Below are 20,229 nucleotides of genomic sequence, written 5' to 3' on the forward strand. Positions count from 1 at the left end.
TAGAAGCATACGTCCCGCCTGAATATGATACGAATGTAAGATAGCCCCGGGTGCGAGTATTCGTTACACGTAGTGATGTGTGCAGGAATATTCCCCTGATATAGAGCATATTAATCGAAAAGCTGGACATTGAGCATTTTCTGCAAGGTCTCAGGGGCACAATAGAAGCATACGTCGCTGAACATGAGAGCCACGAGCTTGAATACAAATAGAAATAGATCGTACACTGCAGAAAAAGTGACCAAGCCTCCGGTGGTCGAGGCCGGAATTAAACCGGCTTCTGCAACTTACGCGGCTAATGTGCTGAGTACTAAACCACTCGGTCACGGCGGTACCCGTTCGAAATTCTCGAATATATGCAATCTTTAAAAGGCTAGTCGAAGTTGACCAACTCTTTAGGGCGAGCCGTACACGCTTGGCCCTCCTATACGAATCCCTTACGGGATTATGGCATAGCGAAAGAGATGGTGGTGATTTTAATGATTATTCATTTTGATTTGTGGGCACTACCTAGTGTTTTGTCTTAAGAGCCATACCGTAGGAATATTTTCAGTGGTCAATGCTAATGACCCTATTTACAAAACCATATTTTGCAAGATCCTAGGTACTAAAGGTTTAAAAAAACCAGTAAGTAACTATTAGAGACGAATTATAAGTAGGTAGGTACACAATTGTGTTTCAAAACAATGTAAAAGTACCGACCTTTCAAACAAACCTTTGAAATATAAACGTATAGAAAATTAGAATCCTCCGTAAACCTTCGAGTTGAATATTCTGGTAACGGCACAGCACTAGTTACACTTCGTATATTTGGTGGGACAAAGGCGTATCTGGCTAGAATGGTCATAGTTAGGCCAATGTCCCACTAAGTTACTACATGTTGTTTTGTCTGAACATTGTCCTTCATTACATAAGCGCGGATGTTACTCCAATCTCGCACCCTGTCGCAGTTTCAGTGGAATCTGTGTTGAGTCACTTGAGTGTACTCTCTCCAATTAAGGAGGATTATTCGATATTAAACTTGCGTGAGACATATTTTAAATTGTTTATACGACAACGGTTTCACTCACTTGAATTTTTAGTCGCTATTGGCGACATGTTTCGGGCCCGTCGGGGGTCCTTCCTCAGGCTCGAATGAGTGAAACCGTTGTCGTATAAACAATTTAAGGAGGATTATTATTTATTACTCGTAGTCTTGATACTCTACTTTCAGTTTTAGGGATTTTTATTATTAGGTTAAGGTAAATAGGCATGTCTACAACAGTCTTGTAGACCCTTGGCAATCGGACGTTTTTCTGCTAATGTTTGGTGATGATATATTCAAAAACAACTTGGTGTATCGTCTGATTTTAGCCACACTGGCAATACTGTGATGTAATATATTAACCATAGCTGTATGTCCCTTCGTTGGAAATTATATGAGTATATGTTACAAGAATTAGGAGCGTAAAACAAATTCCATAGTAATACTTAAATAATTAAAAATGCTGACGACCTGTCTGTACTTTATCCCAGAGGGTAGTGACCCTGTGTAAAAATATTGTCAATTAACTATTTGAATAATAATATCTAGAGATAAATTAAGGACTATTTTTGTAAGAAAAGGTGATTTAGTGCGATCGTCCACTTTCGTCTAAAATCACGTGACACTGAAACTTCACTCGACTGAAATTTCAAACCAACCGCGATCGCGCCACCCCTTTGGGAATATTTGTCCAGATTGCTACCGCTCCAAATATGATTATTACGCTTATTTTGGATTGTTGACGAATTTTGAAACTTTGTTTACTAGTGAATACAAAATGAAATTATGGGAGGGAATAAACCCAATCTAATTAAATTGTTCTAATAATAAATGAGGATTCAACTTTTTGCTTTGTTACTAGTTTTTGTGAAATACATAATACTACTTACGTTCAGAAAATGCTTGAATGATATTTTGGTATGTTTTGGTTATGGGTTGATTTTTCATCATCATAAAAAGGCATTCAAATTATTTGTAGTATTGCTGCTCCTATTTACATTGTACCTAATCCATATAGGAATTCAATAGTGTGGGTATTCAAATTCATATCATGTTTTTAAAATTTCATATTTTGTTTTAAACAACTTAAATCCAAGCATCATTTGAAGATCTAAATGGAAAACCAAATAGTTTAAGCGATTTTTCTGTAGTAACTAAGTGGTCTTCTAAACTCGATTTAATGGAATTCAGGGGCTAGCAACGTTAGCCGACGATGTTCTCGGAATCAGACAAGAGGATATGAGGCGCTGCTGGCTATACCGCAGTTGTTGTCCCGGTTCCGCGCCATCTTGATGTAGCCATCGCGACCCCATCTCTTGCCCCAGGAATTCTTCACGATCCAGTAGTCACCTCCGTCCTCGTCCGTGCCGTATCCCACAACCAGAACCTGTGGACATGGGTGAACTTTAATAAGTGCCATTATAAATTAATCTTATCACCCCAAATATAACTCCATTGTCTATAGTACCTATCTTTTTATCGGCCAACAACATACACGTGCTCCCAGGGACTTTCATGAGCTCAACTTTGGGTTTTTATAAAAAGCAACATTTTTCTCTCACTCTAGTACCTACATGGATATTGGTTATGAATACATGGATATTTCGACATTGAGGATATATCGTTATGTGGATTGAAGGGACTTAAAAATTAAATAATAAAACCCCAATTTGCATAGAGGATGTGCCGCGATTGAACGATGGGACACGGCGAAATTATAAATATTCCTATGGATATTTTATGCTTACCGCATGGTTGTGTTTGTTAGGATTGCAATCCTTTTCATAGTATACCCCGTCGCCGTAATGGTTGATTGACGGCAAAGAGTTTATGGCTACAGATATAGGGCCAACATTTGCCACCGCCTCCTTCAACTTGTTTTCGTCCCTCGGAATTTTTACGTATCCTTTGTTGGTTGCGCCTATATTATTGGGGTCATATCTGTAAAAATAGAAATAATTATGAGATTTTAATAGTTCTTATGAAGAGTGACGATAATAGCATTGTACGTAGTATGTGTCCTCATGAAAGGCACAGTCATTCGCAGAGGCTAAAGATATCATATTTTTGTTTTGACTCACTCTAGGTAAGTACTTAGTTCCCCATATAACCATTCCAGTCGCAGAATCATCAAAGTGGTAACTAAATGTCAGATGTGTCGTAACAGAGTCCACACAATGTGTCTAGAATTGTTTCGAAACAAAGTGTCGTCGCCGTGTGTACACTTTTCCGTAACAAGGTGTCGACACATTTGTGTGCACTTTGCGTGCGGTTTGCGACTAAATCTGACAGCAAATTTGTGACAGCAAATGTCAATATAAAATACCTCTTGAAAACCAAGGTTTGTCAAACTACTATTAGTGTCTCGTGTGCTCGTAAGTAATTCTAGTAAGTCGTCATGGGCGATGCAAATGATAATAATCGACCAAAACCATATAAACACCCAACACCCGTCAACCTTTTACAGAAAAGTTTTTAAAGAAATGCAATAAGCTACTTAGGTCAGCCAACGAATGCTCAAAAAAGTTGTAGAGGGAAATGCTCGGAACACAATTTTTGACTCTGTAACTTGGTTTGGACAAGTTAGGAGGTGAACATATCAAAAGTCCCCGGCCGTAGCCCTTGAGCGGGGGGAAGAGAGGGGGCTTTGAATGTCCCATTTTCCGGTTTTTCGATTATATCTCGGAAACTATGCATCTTAGCGACATGGCCACTTATACAAAATGAAAGTTAATTTAATTTGTTACAAGTTTATTCAGTCAATTTTTTCGATATGTTGAATAGTTTTTGAGATATCCGCTCTTGAAAGTTTAGTTAGGGCTCTCAATTTTATCTTGATATATCTACATCAGTGAAGGTGCTAGGCCGTGTATGGTATCGTTTTCGTATAAATCTGGGTTGCTGAATCCATTTAACATGGAAACCATTCCACAAAATTAAAAAAATCTTTTTAGGGTTCCGTACCTCAAAAGCATAAAACGGAATCCTTATAGGATCACTCGTGCGTCTGTATGTCTGTCTGTCTGAATACACAAAATAGTTCTTTACCTATAGATGACAGGAAAACCTATTAGAAATGTGCAGTCAAGCGCGAGTCGGACTTAATGTACGGAACCCTTAATACGCGAGTCCGACTCGCACTTGGTCGGTTTTTTTAAACTCCTCTTGACGCTTAACCGCTGAACCGATTTCGTTGAAATTTGGTATAGAAATAGTTTGCATCCCGGAACAGGACATAGGATAGATCTTATAACCAAAATCATCTTTTGAAGGTGTGAAAAGTGGCGTGGAAATTTGTACGGGAAATCAATAACCGCTGAACCGATTTATATTAAATTTGGGAAGGTCTACATCTTTGATTTAGTTAAAAATGATAAAAAAAAACATGACTTCAAACCTAAACTTAAACAGTATTAACTTCAAGAAGTCAATTCTGAATTCCCCCCTACACCTCATTTCACACCTTTGAAGGATGATTTTTGAGATAACTTATTATGTCCTGTCTCGGGACTCAAAATATATGTGTACTAAATTTAAATTAAAACTGTTCAGCAGTTTAAGCGTGAAGAGGAGTTTAAGAGAAAGTAAGTTTATATGTTTTTACTTTGGAATGGTGTCAATGTGATACCATAACTAAATTTGGTACTGCGAATTTATACGAAAACGATACCAAACATGGCCTCGTAGCTTTACTGTTGTAGAAGTCAAAATAAAATTGAGAGCCCTAAATTCTTATTACTTGACCAAACTTGTGTAGAAGGAAAAGGAAAAATAAAAGTCTTCGGTAGGATTATAAGACACAAATATAATTTTTTTTTGCGTTACTATTTCAATTATCAAATATAAACATACCTTGATTATATTATTCTAGTGAGATCCTCACAGATAAACAAAACCATTTACTTAAAAAATTACAAGGTCGAAATGTCACGGAACTTGTGAGAGTAATACGTGAAAAATAAAAACTTTTATGACAAATAAATCTGGACACAATTTAAGAAGCATCCAATTGCGTCGAGGAATCATCTGTATGTTTGCTTGTTTCATTACCTCCTCGCTTCTTTTTTTGTCCTTTGTATTCTGTAGCAATTTGTTAGATCTGAAAATAAAGATAACTTGCGTCGTCACGGATGTCGATTTATAGGTTTTAGGGAGTGCAGAATTCGAAAACGATGATCATTTTATAATCCAAGATGGCCGCTACGTATTTTGTCAGAAAAGTCGTCATGAATATCGTTTTATAGGTTTTAGGAAGTGCCGATTTCGAAAATGATAACCAGTTTGGAATCCAAGATGTGTGCCGTGCACTTTGTCATAAAAGTCGTCATGGATATCGTTTTATAGGTTTTAGGGAGTGCAGAATTCGAAAATGATGACCATTTCGGATTCCAAGATGTCTGCCGTGCACTTTGTCATATAAGCCGTCATAGATGTTGATTTATAGGTGTTAGGAAGAGCAGATTTCGATAATGATGACCATGACCAACAAAACGACATCCATGTCGACTTTTAACATAGTGCATGGCCGCCATCTTCGATTCCCAAATAGTTATTATTTTCGAAATCTGCGCTCCCTAAAACCTATAAAACGACAGCCATGACGACTTTAATGACATACTGCATGGCCGCCATTTTGGATTCCAAAATGGTCATCATTTTCGAAATCTGCGTCCCCTAAAACCTACAAAACGACATCCATGACGACTTTTATGACATAGTGCATGGCCGCCATCTTGGAATCCAAAATGGTCTTCGTTTTCGAAATCTGCGCCCCCTAATACCTATAAAACGACACCCATGACGACTTTTATGACATAGTGCATGGCCACCATTTTGGAATCCAAAATGGTCATCATTTTCTAAATCTGCGCCCCCCAAAACCTATAAAACGACACCCATGACAACTTTTATGACATAGTGAGTGGCCGCCATTTTGGATTCCAAAATGGCCATCATTTTCGAAATCTGCGTCCCCTAAAACCTACAAAACGACATCCCTGACGACTTTTATGACATAGTGCATGGCCGCCATCTTGGAATCCAAAATGGTCTTCGTTTTCGAAATCTGCGCCCCCTAATACCTATAAAACGACACCCATGACGACTTTTATGACATAGTGCATGGCCACCATTTTGGAATCCAAAATGGTCATCATTTTCTAAATCTGCGCCCCCCAAAACCTATAAAACGACACCCATGACAACTTTTATGACAGTGCATGGCTGCCATTTTGGATTTCAAAATGGTCATCATTTTCTAAATCGGGGCCCCCTAAAACCTATAAAACGACTTTTATGACATAGTGCATGGCCGCCATTTTGGAATCGAAAATGGTTATCGTTTTCGAAATCTGCGCCCCCCAAAACCTATAAAACGACACTCATGTTAACTTTCATGACATAGTGCATGGCCGCCATTCTGGATTCCAAAATGGTCATCATTTTCGAAAGCGGGGCCCCCTAAAACCTATAAAACGACATCCATGACGACTTTTATAACATAGTGCATGGCCGCCATTTTGGAATCCAAAATGGTCATCGTTTTCGTAATCTGCGCCCCCTAAAACCTATAAAACGACACCCATGACGACTTTTATGACATAGTGCATGGCCACCATTTTGGAATCGAAAATGGTCATCATTTTCTAAATCTGCGCCCCCCAAAACCTATAAAACGACATCCATGACGACTTTTATGACATAGTACATGGCCGCCATTTTGGATTTCAAAATGGTCATCATTTTCTAAATCGGGGCCCCCTAAAACCCATAAAACGACATCCATGACGACTTTTATGACATAGTGCATGGCCGCCATTTTGGAATCGAAAATGGTTATCGTTTTCGAAATCTGCGCCCCCCAAAACCTATAAAACGACACCCATGACGACTTTTATGACATAGTGCATGGCCGCCATTCTGGATTCCAAAATGGTCATCATTTTCGAAAGCGGGGCCCCCTAAAACCAATAAAACGACATCCATGACGACTTTTATGACATAGTGCATGGCCGCCATCTTGGAATCCAAATTGGTCATCGTTTTCGAAATCTGCGCCCCTTAAAACCTATAAAACGACACCCATGACGACTTTTATGACATAGTGCATGGCCGCCATTTTGGATTTCAAAATGGTCATCATTTTCTAAATCGGGGCCCCGTAAAACCTATAAAACGACATCCATGACGACTTTTATGACATAGTGCATGGCCGCCATCTTGGAATCCAAAATGGTCATCATTTTTTAAATCTGCGCCTCCTAAAACCTATAAAACGACACCCCTGACGACTTTTATGGCATAGTGCATGGCCGCCATTTTGGATTCCAAAATGGTCATCATTTTCGAAATTGGGGCCCCCTAAAACGTATAAAACGACATCCATGACGACTTTTATGACACAGTGCATGGCCGCCATTTTGGATTCCAAAATGGTCATCATTTTCGAAATCGGCACTCCCTAAAACCTATAAATAGACACCCATCTCGACTTTTATGACAAAGTGTTTGGCTACCATCTGCATGCAAGACATTTCTATTATTTTTACGTACAAAAATGGCCCCCTGTCAACTTCCAACCGAGATTTAATCGATAATTTATTCGATTAATGTTCAGATTAATTCAATTTCAATCTATGTTAGGTCGACTAAACTAATCGTGATTAAAATTTGAGGATTAACTTTTTTTATTCCATTAATTAGTCGAATAAACAGTTAATCTATTAAGTCCCATCTCTGACCACGTCATTTTTACACTTTGAGAATATCTGAAAACAAATGAACACAAGGAGCCATTTTGCAAATCCAGTAACTTTGTTATTACTTTTGACAGCGCGTGTCATGTGTCTACACAGAGTCGACACAAAGTCGAAACATTTGCGACTACTTTGTGACTGCAATATTTCTCAGCCTTAAACCATATTTATACATCATAATTAACAAGTTTCGTAATATGTAAAGCGTTATTTCTGTTATTTAAGTATAGTATACGCATCGAAGTACTAAAAATGCATCAAATAATATATTTATGAACACAAGCACTGAGAAGTAAACAATTTCCTTTCCGGCTAAACTAAAACAATGTGGTGGCGCGTTGATTATATTACACTTAGTTTATCAAATCACTCGAGCAGTTTAATTCCCCATAATAATTTAAGTCCTATTGTAATATAAATGCAAACAATATATAATTACGTCTTGTAATCCGTTTTAGAGATGGCGTATTAATGTCACTTATTTTTATTTAACTATTTTTCCATCTGACAGTTTCCATTTGACAGGAACAAAATGAACGAATGAACGAATGATTTTGGCATAAAGTAGTCGCAAACCCGAAACAATGTGTGCACACGGCGACCACACTTTATGTCACTTTGTGTCATGTGTCGACCCTTCCCCATTTCTGGTAACTGTGTCGACACGGCGACGACTCTGCGACTGGAATTGTGACCGAAACAGACGGTGTCGACACAAGATGTGTCTACACCGTGTCGTAACGGCGACTGGAAATGGTTGTATGGGTCTCTTTCATATGCATTGTTTTAGATACACCCTCCGCCCCTTGTTGTCGCCCTGTGTTAAGATTGTATCACTACAAGATAGATGGAATTAGTATGTTGTTAATACAGCCCGTGTATTATTTTACCTGCACTGGCCATTGTTCGCTTCATATGGATATGAGGCCTCAGTATCAATCCCGCCATTGTCCTTAATGTACTGGAAAGCATTATTCATCCATCCGGCCTCGCACCCACGACATCTGTAGTTGCTCGTACAATCGATCAAGTTTTGCTCTGATAGAGATATCAAACGATTAGTCTTGATAAAAACTTGGCCCTCTAGAGCCCCCGTCTGTGAAGCAGAAAATATTTCTAAAATACACTTGAATAATTACCTACTTGGTAAAAACGATGCCATGAAAGTAGGTACGGATACTAATAATAATAAAGATACTAAGTGTTGGTAAAGTTGAATTATGATCATAATAATCATTCCAAGCCAAGGCTTGGATTTTGATTTTTTTTTCTCAGTTGATTGTAAGGACCTCCTATTGTAAGGATATATAGACCGCAGGAGAAAAAAATAATAGTTGATATCTCGGCAGTAGCAAGCTCGGCATTGGGTACACGTTACTGCTGTATATTAACGCCTCGGCCACAAAACTCACGCTCCTAGCATGCACTTTCGTAGCTGACGACGACCGACATTTGTGTTTCGATTGCATGGGACGGGAGTGGCACTTTGGTCATTGGTGGAGGGTTTGTGGGAATCTTTACCCTTAAAAAAGCTACATATTGGCACTAACGGTGCTGAAAGCCCAGCAGGAGCCGCAGTGCCCCTGTGTCTTAACCTCAGTCACTGCTCCCTTTTCCCGCCAGTCCACGTAATCGGGAAGGTTCGCAAATGATAACGTACGATGGTTGAAAGCTGGTTGTGTAAAATTGTCACTAAGGAGAAATCATTAAAATATTATTAGACATCCAGAGGCGTGTTGTAACACGCGTTGCGTTTTAACAATCGAAATGAATGGAAATTTATTTTTCGTTAGACAAATTTTAAACTGTTTAGCCCTACTTGCATCGTCCCACTAGCCCAGAGTTAACCGGTTAAACTGTACTAGTTACCATGGTAACTCCAGGTTTAACCGGTTAACCCGGGTTAGTGGAATGGCGCAAGTGGCCCTTAGAAGACAAAGACAAACTCATTTGATTCTTTCGTTGCTATTGGCGACATGCAATATAACATATATGTTCTTTTAACAATTGGAAAATTTAATTCTAATTAATAACCTCCTCCTTTTTGAAGTCGGTTGAAAAGACCTCTACTTACTCGATATCGGGGAGAACACCGTACATATCACGCTCAAACTCGTCGTCGTCCAAGTCAGAGTACTGGTTCAGCTTGAGCTTGTAGGAAACCAGTCCTTGCTCGAAGCGCATGTTGTGCTGCATAATCTTCATTTGATTTTTAACGTAAATTTGCAAGCGACGCATTTCTTCCACCGCTGATTTATAGTGTTTCTTGTGCTCTAACTAAAATAATAATTGGAGTTGATGAAAGTGATTCAAAATTCTATCGGCATTTGCAGCGTTGCAGCACAGTTTAAAAATATTGTATGTAAATATTTGAATAATGGGATAAAAATATATAGGTATTTTTAGATTTAAAAAAATCAAACATGCCAATAAATAGACTGATAATCTTGATTCATAATTTGATTGGATATTCTATATAAGTCACAGTAATTTTAAATATTACTTTACCTTGAAATTCCCAAATGATTCAAAGTCGTTTAAAGAGACCGCCATCACCGTGGCCATCACAAATACGAGCAAGAACGCACCCCTCATTGTATTGCTGAAATAATACACCTACATACCTATTTATTTGAAACATTAACAATGCACAGGACTCAACAGTAGAGAGTAAGAGATAACTAACAAAAAAAATCTATAATTTTCGGCTTTATTTAGGTATTGTTGTCTATATTACTTGTTATTGTATTATTTAATGTAATGTATTGTAATTGTATCAACAAAAATAGTCAAAACTAACAATACTAATAAATATAATATACATATAGTAAATTTATGCATCGGATATAGGTAAGTATGTAATTTATAAACAAATTATAAAAAAAAACAGCAATTACCTTTAAAATAATATTTGTATGAAACTTGATATTGGTAATCAACTTTCTATACCTACCTACTTGAGCTTTTGTGCCCTCTGACACTGAAATAGTGACCGCTTGGTATCACAACCTACTTATATACATGTTTATACTTATTTGACAAGTTAACCCTAACCACATATCTTTGGCATTTAAGATTTAGATAATGCATTTGTTTCAAGCATGTGGTTTAAGATGAATGGCATGACGTGCGAACTGCCAGGCTTTACGTATTGACACTGATTTAGAATGTTAGCAGATTCACAATATATAAGGAAAACTGTTTGTCTCGTAACGTCTACGTGGAACTGAACTAAAACTGGGACGAATCCATTATGTATTTGTCTTGCGGTAGTTGAAGACAAAAGTCCATTACTAATTGTATATAAATATGTATATTTTTGCAGATTAGCGAGGCTTGGGATCTTTTTTTAAGATTATGGTTTTTGTACAAGATTAAAAAAGATCATGCTAGAACGGCCGAGGCAAGCGACACATGAATGGTTTTCTATGACAAGTGACGTGATCACATGATGCTTTCTATAGGAAACCTTTAAGGCTCACGTTAGCTTGTCCCGGGGCCCGGGCCGAGGCATCCGACACTTCGTATTTTCTATAGAAAGCATCACATTGTCACCAATCATCCATCGTAAACACAGTGTAAGTCTCCCCGGCCTGGACTCGGACCGCTCTAGCGTGAGTCATATATTACTTCTACTAAAAGAGAATTCTATAAAATATCTCCTAGATCCCCAGTTTCATGTTAAGTTCTCCATAACAAATTCACCCCAACAACTTAATTTTCCTCTGGATATATTTACATTAATTAATAGGCATTTGACTACGTGGGCAGAATTCACTATACGCGCTGACAGTTATTAATATACTCGTACTAACGATATAATTATTAGCAACTACGTAATTACTCCAAGTCGTACCTACTCGCTATAGTATGCAGCTAGAAAACAGGAAAATGAAGCAAAATTACGATATGAATTGTTAGATTTTATTGAAGTATTATATATTAATACAGATGTAGTGCATAATTGTTTCCATCGTATTTTCTCGGAAGCGTTCGTATTTGTCATGCTACTTCAGTCAACCTCAATACTTTTTGCACCGAGACTGTCTGAAATAGCAAGACATGTTCATACGTTTCCTTGAAAATACGATGGGAAATAATTACTACATCTGTACCAAATTTTTGGATTTATCTCTTTTTTCCCAGTGGTCTAAACAAAAAAACACCACGTTGAGGTTTTAATTAAAATAAAATTTTGATTGTAATGTCGCTTTCGTGAGACTAAAGAAAATATTTGTCGCACAGCAACTAAAAAATCTTAGTCGTTGATCACATTAACTTCCACATAACATTATTCAACAGTTGGATAAGAAGCGGCACTAGTAGGGATTGCAATCCGGACTGGTTTTGAATCCGGCCGGATCCGGCCGCATTTTGGCCTCAATCCGGCGGATCCGGCCGGATCCGGCCGGATTGGTATTGCGGATAAAAAATTCATCAAGTCACGTATTTTATCATGTTTTTAGCGTTATATGCGAAGTTAAGAATATTTTTTAATGGATTAATAAAACTGGTGTCTTAACAGGAGACCTAGGCTCTCCCAAACATGCCGCGCGAGTGACTAAAAAGAAGTGAGTCTAAACCGTAAATTATTCAATGTTAGTATGTCTCACAACAGTTTAATTCGATGACGGCTGTTTTAAGTTTCAAAAATCAACGTTTTCATTACTTAACCACAAATAAAATCTTCTTTTTCTCTTAAAATATCTATAGCCCAACCCACATTTCCAACAAAAAGGTGCTCTCAATTCAACCATTTTAGTTTTAGCAAACAAAATCAATAAACGTGTATACCTATACAAGTACATTTAGTAGCATAATAATAACAAAATAACATATAAATAATAATAATAAATAAATATTGTTGTTCTCATCTTGCTAACGGTGAGTACTTGCACAGACATAATCTCGTAGCCAGGATTATTCACCAGCAACTTGCTCTTCTATATGGCCTTGTGGACCGCGAAGTACCGTACTACAAGTACTCACCTGCGCCTGTTCTCGAGAATGGTCGTGCCACGCTCTATTGGGATCGATCTATCATCACCGACAGGACTATTGTAGCCAATAAGCCTGATATTGTGATAATAGATCGTTCGCAACGTCGGGCCGTGCTCGTTGACATCACCATCCCCCATGATGAGAATCTCGTGAAGGCCGAGAAGGACAAGTCCAGTAAGTACCTAGACTTGGCTCACGAGATAACCGCCATGTGGGATGTTGATTCGACGATCATTGTCCCGATAGTCGTTTCAGTGAACGGTTTAATAGCGAAGAGTCTCGACCAACATCTTGAGAGACTCTCGCTAGGTGGTTGGATCAAGGGACAGATGCAGAAGGCGGTGATCTTGGACACGGCGCGGATAGTCCGCCGGTTCCTCTCTCTGCAGCCCTGACCACCGGTAGCTTGGGCCTTGCCCCGCTGCTGGCGGCACCCTAGGTTAGGTTTTTTATAATGTGTTTATATGTATTTTTTATTGTTTTGTAAGTGTTTTTATATTTTACTTTTATATACATATTATAAAAACCTAGCCTAAGAAGAATGGTGAATAAAGGACAATAAATATTATAGGACATTTTTACACAAATTGACTAAGCCCCACGGTAAGCTCAAGAAAGCTTGTGTTGTTGGTACTCAAACAACGATATATAATATACAAATACTTAAAATTAAATACATAGAAAGCAACCATGACAAATATCTGTGCTCATCACACAAATAATTGTCCTTACCGGGATTCGAAAACCCAGGATCGAGGCTCCACAGGCAGGATCACTACCCACTGGCTAGGTCAGACCGGTCGTCAAAAGTCAACATATATTTCTCTATTTAATTTTATAAATATTTATTCATTATTATATTTTAAATGCAGGTAACACTTATTATAAGTGGGCTAAAATGGTTTGTACAAAATAAAACGAAAGAACATGTACATTAAATTACAATGTAACAACACAATAAATTGAATATAAACCAATCCAGTACTTAGGGTGCACGGAAATCTCACGACACATATTTCGTCGGCTAGAAGACTGGCGTCAACTAACAAACAAGTTGTTGTGTTGCTGTTTGCGAGAGAGAAAATTCGAATACTGGCGAGAACTTTTAAATTTTAGCAGTGTTTTAAGCTGTAATTTTATATTTTAGCGCACTTACCGGATCCGGGACCGGATCCGGTGAGTTTTGCCGGATCCGGTATCATGAAAAATGTGCCGGATCCGGCCGGATTACCGGATCCGCCGGACCGGATTGCAATCCCTAGGCACTAGCGATGCCACAGTTGTTATTACGGTTGCGCGCCATCTTGATGTAGCCATCCCTACCCCATCCCTTACTCCAGGAGTTCTTCACGAGCCAATAGTCACCTCCGTTTGTGTCCGTGCCGTAGCCAACGACCAGGACCTGACAAAGTTATTCAAAGTTAAGGCAACATTCGGATTCAGACTGGTAGCGTTACTGCTGCAGTATTTCGGCGTGACATTGCTGCAGCAAATGTCAAAATCCGGGCATCAACATTAATTTTGACATTGGCTGCAGGAATACAGTCGACGACAATGTCTTGCCACTATACTGAAGCACTGCTGTAATCATGAACATAGAAAAGCAATTTTACTCTCAAAATGTCTAAATTAAAGTATTTACCATCATGCTCTGCGATTGTTGCGCCATTTAGGGTCCTAGCTAAATTGGTTTTTCAATACTTACACTATAGGATTTCCAAATTAGCTAGGATCCTAAATAGCATAACAATCCCGTGTGGTGACTTTACAATGGTGTACAGCTTACCCCATGATTGAGTTTAGAAGAAGAGCAATCCTTTTCATAGTAAACTCCATCTGCATAGTGCTGGAATGCGTGGCCCGCGTCTATGGCTACTGCCATAGGTCCAATGTTTGCTACTGCCTCCTTTAGTTTGTCTTCATCGTTTGGGATCGTCTTGTATCCATTGTTAGTAGCGCCTGAGTTTTTGGCATCATACCTATGGAATTTTATTTTTCAATTATTGGTTAGCGAAGAATGAAGAAAATTAATTGAAAGCTACCAGGTTTAAGGCGGTTAGCCTGCTGCCTCTATGTAAAGCTAATAACCGCTAGTTTACAGAGATTATTCTCTGAGGGCCTACCACCAACATCGAAAAATCGGAAATCATGATCTGCCTTTTTATCGCTCTTGCATAATTCAAGCTATATAGAGGCGGATAATTCGATGTCGGTGGTAAGCCTCCTGGTTCTCTGGTTTTAAAATTCGACAAGATGACGCTGAAATGAATTGATTTTAAACATTTATTGAAACTTACTCGTATTTTTTATTTTAGCACAAAATTATAAAATGGTACAGCGTATATTTATTGTTGACTGATAATATAGGCCACCTGGTTTAATACATGCAAAGTCTTACTTACCTGCATTGGTCATTCTTCGCTTGGTAGGGATATGAATCCTCAGTGTCAATCCCGCCATTATCCTTAACGAACGAGAAGGCGCTGTTCATCCAACCGCCCTGGCAGCCATGGCATCCATAATTGCCCGCACAGTCGACCAAGTTTTGCTCCGATAGGGATGTCAAGCGGTTGTGTTTGATGTAAACCTGGCCTTCGAGAGCGCCCGTCTGTTTACCCAAGAAGTTATCGGAGTTAGAGCTTTTTATAGGCTGCAAAAGTTATCTTATTTCTGGTTCGAAGGCTGTTTATGCAAAACGCGGATCTTTTTGTCCAGTAGAAAAAGTGTAAGAGGTTAAATATGTACCTAGTGCATTTTATAGGTATATACAGATGATACTATTCGATCCGAGTTCCGTAAGACTTTCAAAGTTTATACTTCATAAAATTTTCTTCATATGACCCCAGCTAGACAAATTCAATGGTAGCTGATCACGAGCTCATTCTACTAAAGCGCCACTTGCACGATCCCACTAACTAAGCAATTAAACAGAGCCAGTATCAAATTAAGAGTACTATACACCGTGTTTTTTTTTATTTCCGTTAATTTCAAGGGTGCATTCCTGAGCTTAAATCAAGTAACTTTTTCAAAGACACCGATATTCTAATTAACTCCATTTCGGAGATAATCAATAATTTATTTTTTTCCTATAAGGCCTCTACAAGCGTGTACACTTGCCTTAGGGCTGGTTTAGAATGAGTTCATACATTTGCTACTAAACTTAAGTACAATCTCGGTCGATCGATGTTCGAAATGACATTGATATGTCAAAGATTTCAATTGTTTAGTTGAGTTAAATGTAATGCCCGTGTTATAACAACGCTATATGCTACATTTAATTACTTTTAAAACTTAATTTTTTCGAAAAACAAAAAAATATTTTTTGAAAATTAACTATGCCATTTAGTTATCTTAAATGTACTTAACCATACCCCGAAGTTAACGGAATTCAATAAAAACACGGTGTATACGGGTAAAACCATTAATAGTTACATACATCAGAATATTATGTGCCAGAAAGTTGAAGGTCAAATATTGACTAAGCGCCACTTGTACCAACCCTGTGTCAAATTGTACTGGTAACCATGGCAACTCCAGGTTTCATCGGTTAACCCCGGGTAAAGGTAACAGTCCATTTCCAACGACAGCTGCATTACTGTTAATTTTACTATTGAAATTGACAATGACAGCGACGCGTTCAGTACCGGCAGTGCAGCTGCGGTTAGAAATAGAATGTTACCATTAGTGAATGGTGCAACTGGCGCTAAGAGTAGAATTAAACTGTCATTCTATGGAACTTGCTAACTATGTAAACAAAAGTCACTAGTAAATTCATCATTCTTTGACAATTTTAATATGGCGGTTTGTTTGCATAGTTAGCAAGTTCCACACTTTATGTTTGACCCACGGTACTGAAGGCCCAGCAGGATCCGCAACTTCCTTGGTCCTTGACGGCCGTCACTGCTCCCTTCACACGCCAGTCAACCTGATCGGGAAGGTTCGTGGCCGCTCTTGTAACACGTGAACCGTAACTTGTGGAATTGTCGCTAAGAATTCAACATTTAATCAGAATATAAATTAGTAAATTATACTCACTTTATAGTCAATTATACACAGTTACCCGAGCTAAAACAAGATAGGTACTATACAGGGTGATTCAGGAGACGTGAGCAGGACTAACACTGCGCATATCGTAAATTATAAGCAACTGTTTTGTATCAGTATTAGTGAGGTTAACGTTAATTTTTTAGTCGTGCTGAAAAAAAAAGTTAATAATTTATTTTACGACATGCATGGTCACCCTACAATTAGAATACTAAACTACCGATATTCTGTATCAAATTGAATGTCATCGGTCTGGTTACTTTTGAAAACTCGTATCTCACTCAAGTTTGACAGTTTATTTTCTTCGTAATCATAATGCTGTCATTACGGTTAAAGAGGTTTTATGTTTTTTAATTAGGTCTTGTAGGGTGACCCTGATTGTAGAGAATTAAATTTGCCCTCGCCAAAAAGTTAAAAAATAGGAAAAAGTGTGGTTGTTTCACCTAAATACGACGGTACCTATTCGATCAATTATCAGTTACTGAGTGTGCAAGATCAGTCCTGCTCACGCCTCATGAATCACCCTGTATACTTAACTTATAACTTAGCCATCGAGTTGGTGGTAATTTTAAAGCTTAAGTAAGTATACGGGAGTCGTCTAAAAGTAAATACTAATTTAATGATATTATCTGCAACTTAACTCACTCAGCATGGTAGATGAGACCATTCATGATATTGCTAAATTCTTCATGGTCCATGTCGGAGTATTTGTTCACTTTAAGCTTAAAGGAAACCTGTCCTTGTTCAAAGAGCTCGTTGTGTTGGACTATATTGTATTTATTCAGAGCGTATATTTCCATGCGACGCATTTCTTCTGCCACTGACTTGTAAATCTTATTGTGCGTTAGCTAAAGCAAAATGTGTGAATTTAAAGAATAGGTAAACAGTTTAGTAATAAAAATAACTCTAACATTAAGATATAAAGATGATCCGAATCTTGGAGCCGTAGGGCACTATGCATATAACATAATTTAAATTAAATTGTATGTATAGCGATCCGCAAGTGTCGTGTATATGCACTATTGTAGCTGTGTGTTTATTATGTCTACTATAATACCTATACTTTTTCATTTCGAAACAAGAGCCTGTTTATGAAAAATATTTTTAACGTACAAAGAAAAATACGTCCACAAATGTAATATTTAGAATTTACTAATATGATAAAGCGAGCATGAAATGATTGATGGTTTTATCTCATGCTACGAGATGTCAGTTTTACGACATCGGCACCAAGAGTAAAACTCTGAATACAAGATGCCTACATATAGGATTCAATCCTTAGCACTAAGAGTTTCTAAATAAATTGTTAATATAACAAAAAAGTTACCTTGAAACTTTCCCACTCCTTTTTGAATAAATCTACCAAGGATATCATGGCCGACGCTGTCGCGATCACAAATAGAAGCAGGAGCAGGATACCACACTTCATTTTGCTTTTGAACATAAATAATATTTAAGTAGGTAGTAACTAACCTAACCTTTTATGAAACCTTAATTTACTCGAAATTACATTTGGAAATGCTTTAGACAATTTGAGAAAGTTAAAAAACAAAGAAGTGAAAATGATCGGTCACCATAACGATTTGATTAAAGATTTGAAAAAATGGCAAGTGAGGACGGCAAAAATAACTTGGTTATTATAAATCTTGACCACAGATTTGCTGTCCCACTGACCCACTACCATTTGTCTAAAAGCTTCGGAATATAGGTATTTGAGTATTTGACAATTTAAGTGTATGTATTTAACTAATAACTACAAGACAAAAAAGTTAACTAATTAGGTAATGTGTAGCGTTGAATGTTAGGTAAAAAATACTGATAAACACGCTACTTTTTGTTAAGGTATTCTTTAATTTTAGGCCCTAAGCTAGTGACCTTGCACATTTTATTGGCTACATAATTAAAAGTTCGCTAGATAGGAAAACAAATTGAAGCTTCCGCACTTGACCGCGGCTCACCTCACTTTTTTTGTAAATATGTACTTAACTACCTAAATAATTATAAGTTACAGACCTGGAGACCGGTGGGGTGTTACACTACTAAAAAAAATGTATTTGACCACAAGAGTGACTAGTTGGAATCACAGTCAACTTATATATGTTTTCCTTTGCCTATTTACCTTTAGAGCCTAGACAATATAATATATAGTAAGCCTGTATTTAGCATTATGCCTTAGATAAAGCATTTACAAAGCGTTTGTGATACATGGAACGTGTAACTCCTAGGATTTACGTGTTCGTGTAATTTTTATATTTTTGTCAACATTTCTTCCTCTGTTATCGGAATAAAACCGGCCTATTGCGAATCGGACTCGCGTACAAAGGGTTCCATACCAAGTAGATGATAGATAGAAGGACAGTGGAGTCTTAGTAATAGGGTACCGTTTTTAACCTTTGAGTACGGAACCTTAAAAATCTGACAATATAAGTACTAAGTATATATTATAAGCCGGGATCGGACGACAAAAGAAAACAAACAGGACCCCTATTCGACAAGCGACGTTTGACGTATCGTGTTGATCTCCCGTTGATGTGGGAAAAATCATAAGTTCTCGAATACGTACAATGTCAAAATTTGACATTAACAATCCACAGTTAGGGTGACAAGCAAACCAAACCGAACCACCCTTAGTTTAGAGTGGAGTTTTCGTTGTACCAAATGATATTATCCACCGTTGATGGAATCATAACTCAGTATGTGATAAAATCAACTGTTGATTTGACGTGGATGCGAAATCTGACAGTTGTACGTGTCGAATTTGGCCCCTGAATAAACAAAAATAAACAATCTTTAATGTGTCAGCTTTGAAGCCGGATATTTGAAACATATTGATAACTGTTTCATGAGCCTTTGGGATGGCTGCTCAACGAAGAAATTTCGACATGAAAACATTAAAAACGTGAGTATAGCGTCTTCACCTTATAAAACTAAGTTCCCCGCCGCGTCTCTCTGTTTGTGTGTATGTATGTTCGCGATAAACTCGAAAACTTCTAAACGGATTTTCATGCGGTTTTCACCTATCAGCAGAGTGATTATTGAAGAAGGTTTAGGCGTATAGGAAGGTTTTTTGTAATCCGTCTGAAGCCGGGGCGAGTCGCTAGTAATTGATATATTGAAACTCACAAGGTCGTTCACAGAAGGTACGGAAAATGTATATATATATATATTGTGTTATCGCGCTGAAATGGAAGCAGACAAGTTGTGGCATGGATGGCAAAATGAGAGTGCGACACATGTCACACATGGCTGGGTAAAAGTATTGCTAGTAGGATCGAGTAATATGGCGTAAAATAGAGGGTAATATTTATAATCTTGAAGAACTCCGTACAGACTACTTGGTGATTTGTTGTATGATTAGACTTACAACCATATCTGATGGAATATTTAGCACGACTCACAACAATT

At 37.9% G+C, this 20,229-nt stretch overlaps 2 protein-coding genes across 2 annotated transcripts; both read right to left on the reverse strand.

Annotated features, from left to right (window-relative positions):
• Positions 1–2,184: 2,184 nt before the first annotated feature.
• On the reverse strand, positions 2,185–10,390 carry LOC134667909 (procathepsin L-like). Its single transcript, XM_063525325.1, has 6 exons — positions 10,288–10,390; positions 9,854–10,056; positions 9,330–9,471; positions 8,670–8,875; positions 2,773–2,965; positions 2,185–2,411 (listed from the first exon to the last, which is right to left on the reverse strand). Exons 1-6 carry the CDS (start codon positions 10,372–10,374, stop codon positions 2,250–2,252), a joined length of 993 nt encoding a protein of 330 aa, XP_063381395.1. The 5' UTR covers positions 10,375–10,390; the 3' UTR covers positions 2,185–2,249.
• A 3,648-nt stretch (positions 10,391–14,038) lies between these two features.
• LOC134667910 (procathepsin L-like) lies at positions 14,039–18,962 on the reverse strand. The gene is made up of 7 exons (XM_063525326.1): positions 18,815–18,962; positions 18,152–18,257; positions 17,470–17,672; positions 16,628–16,766; positions 15,183–15,388; positions 14,567–14,759; positions 14,039–14,182 (listed from the first exon to the last, which is right to left on the reverse strand). Exons 2-7 carry the CDS (start codon positions 18,251–18,253, stop codon positions 14,039–14,041), a joined length of 987 nt encoding a protein of 328 aa, XP_063381396.1. The 5' UTR covers positions 18,254–18,257; positions 18,815–18,962.
• Positions 18,963–20,229: the final 1,267 nt, after the last annotated feature.

This window comes from Cydia fagiglandana, chromosome 10, assembly GCF_963556715.1.
Source record: "Cydia fagiglandana chromosome 10, ilCydFagi1.1, whole genome shotgun sequence".
NCBI classification, from domain to species: Eukaryota; Metazoa; Arthropoda; class Insecta; order Lepidoptera; family Tortricidae; genus Cydia; species Cydia fagiglandana.

Excerpts from the sequence above, each read along its gene's own strand:
- LOC134667909 (XM_063525325.1), bottom strand. The coding sequence starts at position 10,374 with ATGAGGGGTGCGTTCTTGCTCGTATTTGTGATGGCCACGGTGATGGCG. Across the intron at positions 9,472-9,853 it reads GGTGTTCTCCCCGATATCGA|TGACAATTTTACACAACCAG; the intron begins GTAAGTAGAGGT and ends ATTTCTCCTTAG. Across the intron at positions 2,412-2,772 it reads CTAACAAACACAACCATGCG|GTTCTGGTTGTGGGATACGG; the intron begins GTAAGCATAAAA and ends CCATGTCCACAG.
- LOC134667910 (XM_063525326.1), bottom strand. The coding sequence starts at position 18,253 with ATGAAGTGTGGTATCCTGCTCCTGCTTCTATTTGTGATCGCGACAGCG. Across the intron at positions 17,673-18,151 it reads AGGAGTGGGAAAGTTTCAAG|CTAACGCACAATAAGATTTA; the intron begins GTAACTTTTTTG and ends ATTTTGCTTTAG. Across the intron at positions 14,183-14,566 it reads CTTCTAAACTCAATCATGGG|GTCCTGGTCGTTGGCTACGG; the intron begins GTAAGCTGTACA and ends TAACTTTGTCAG.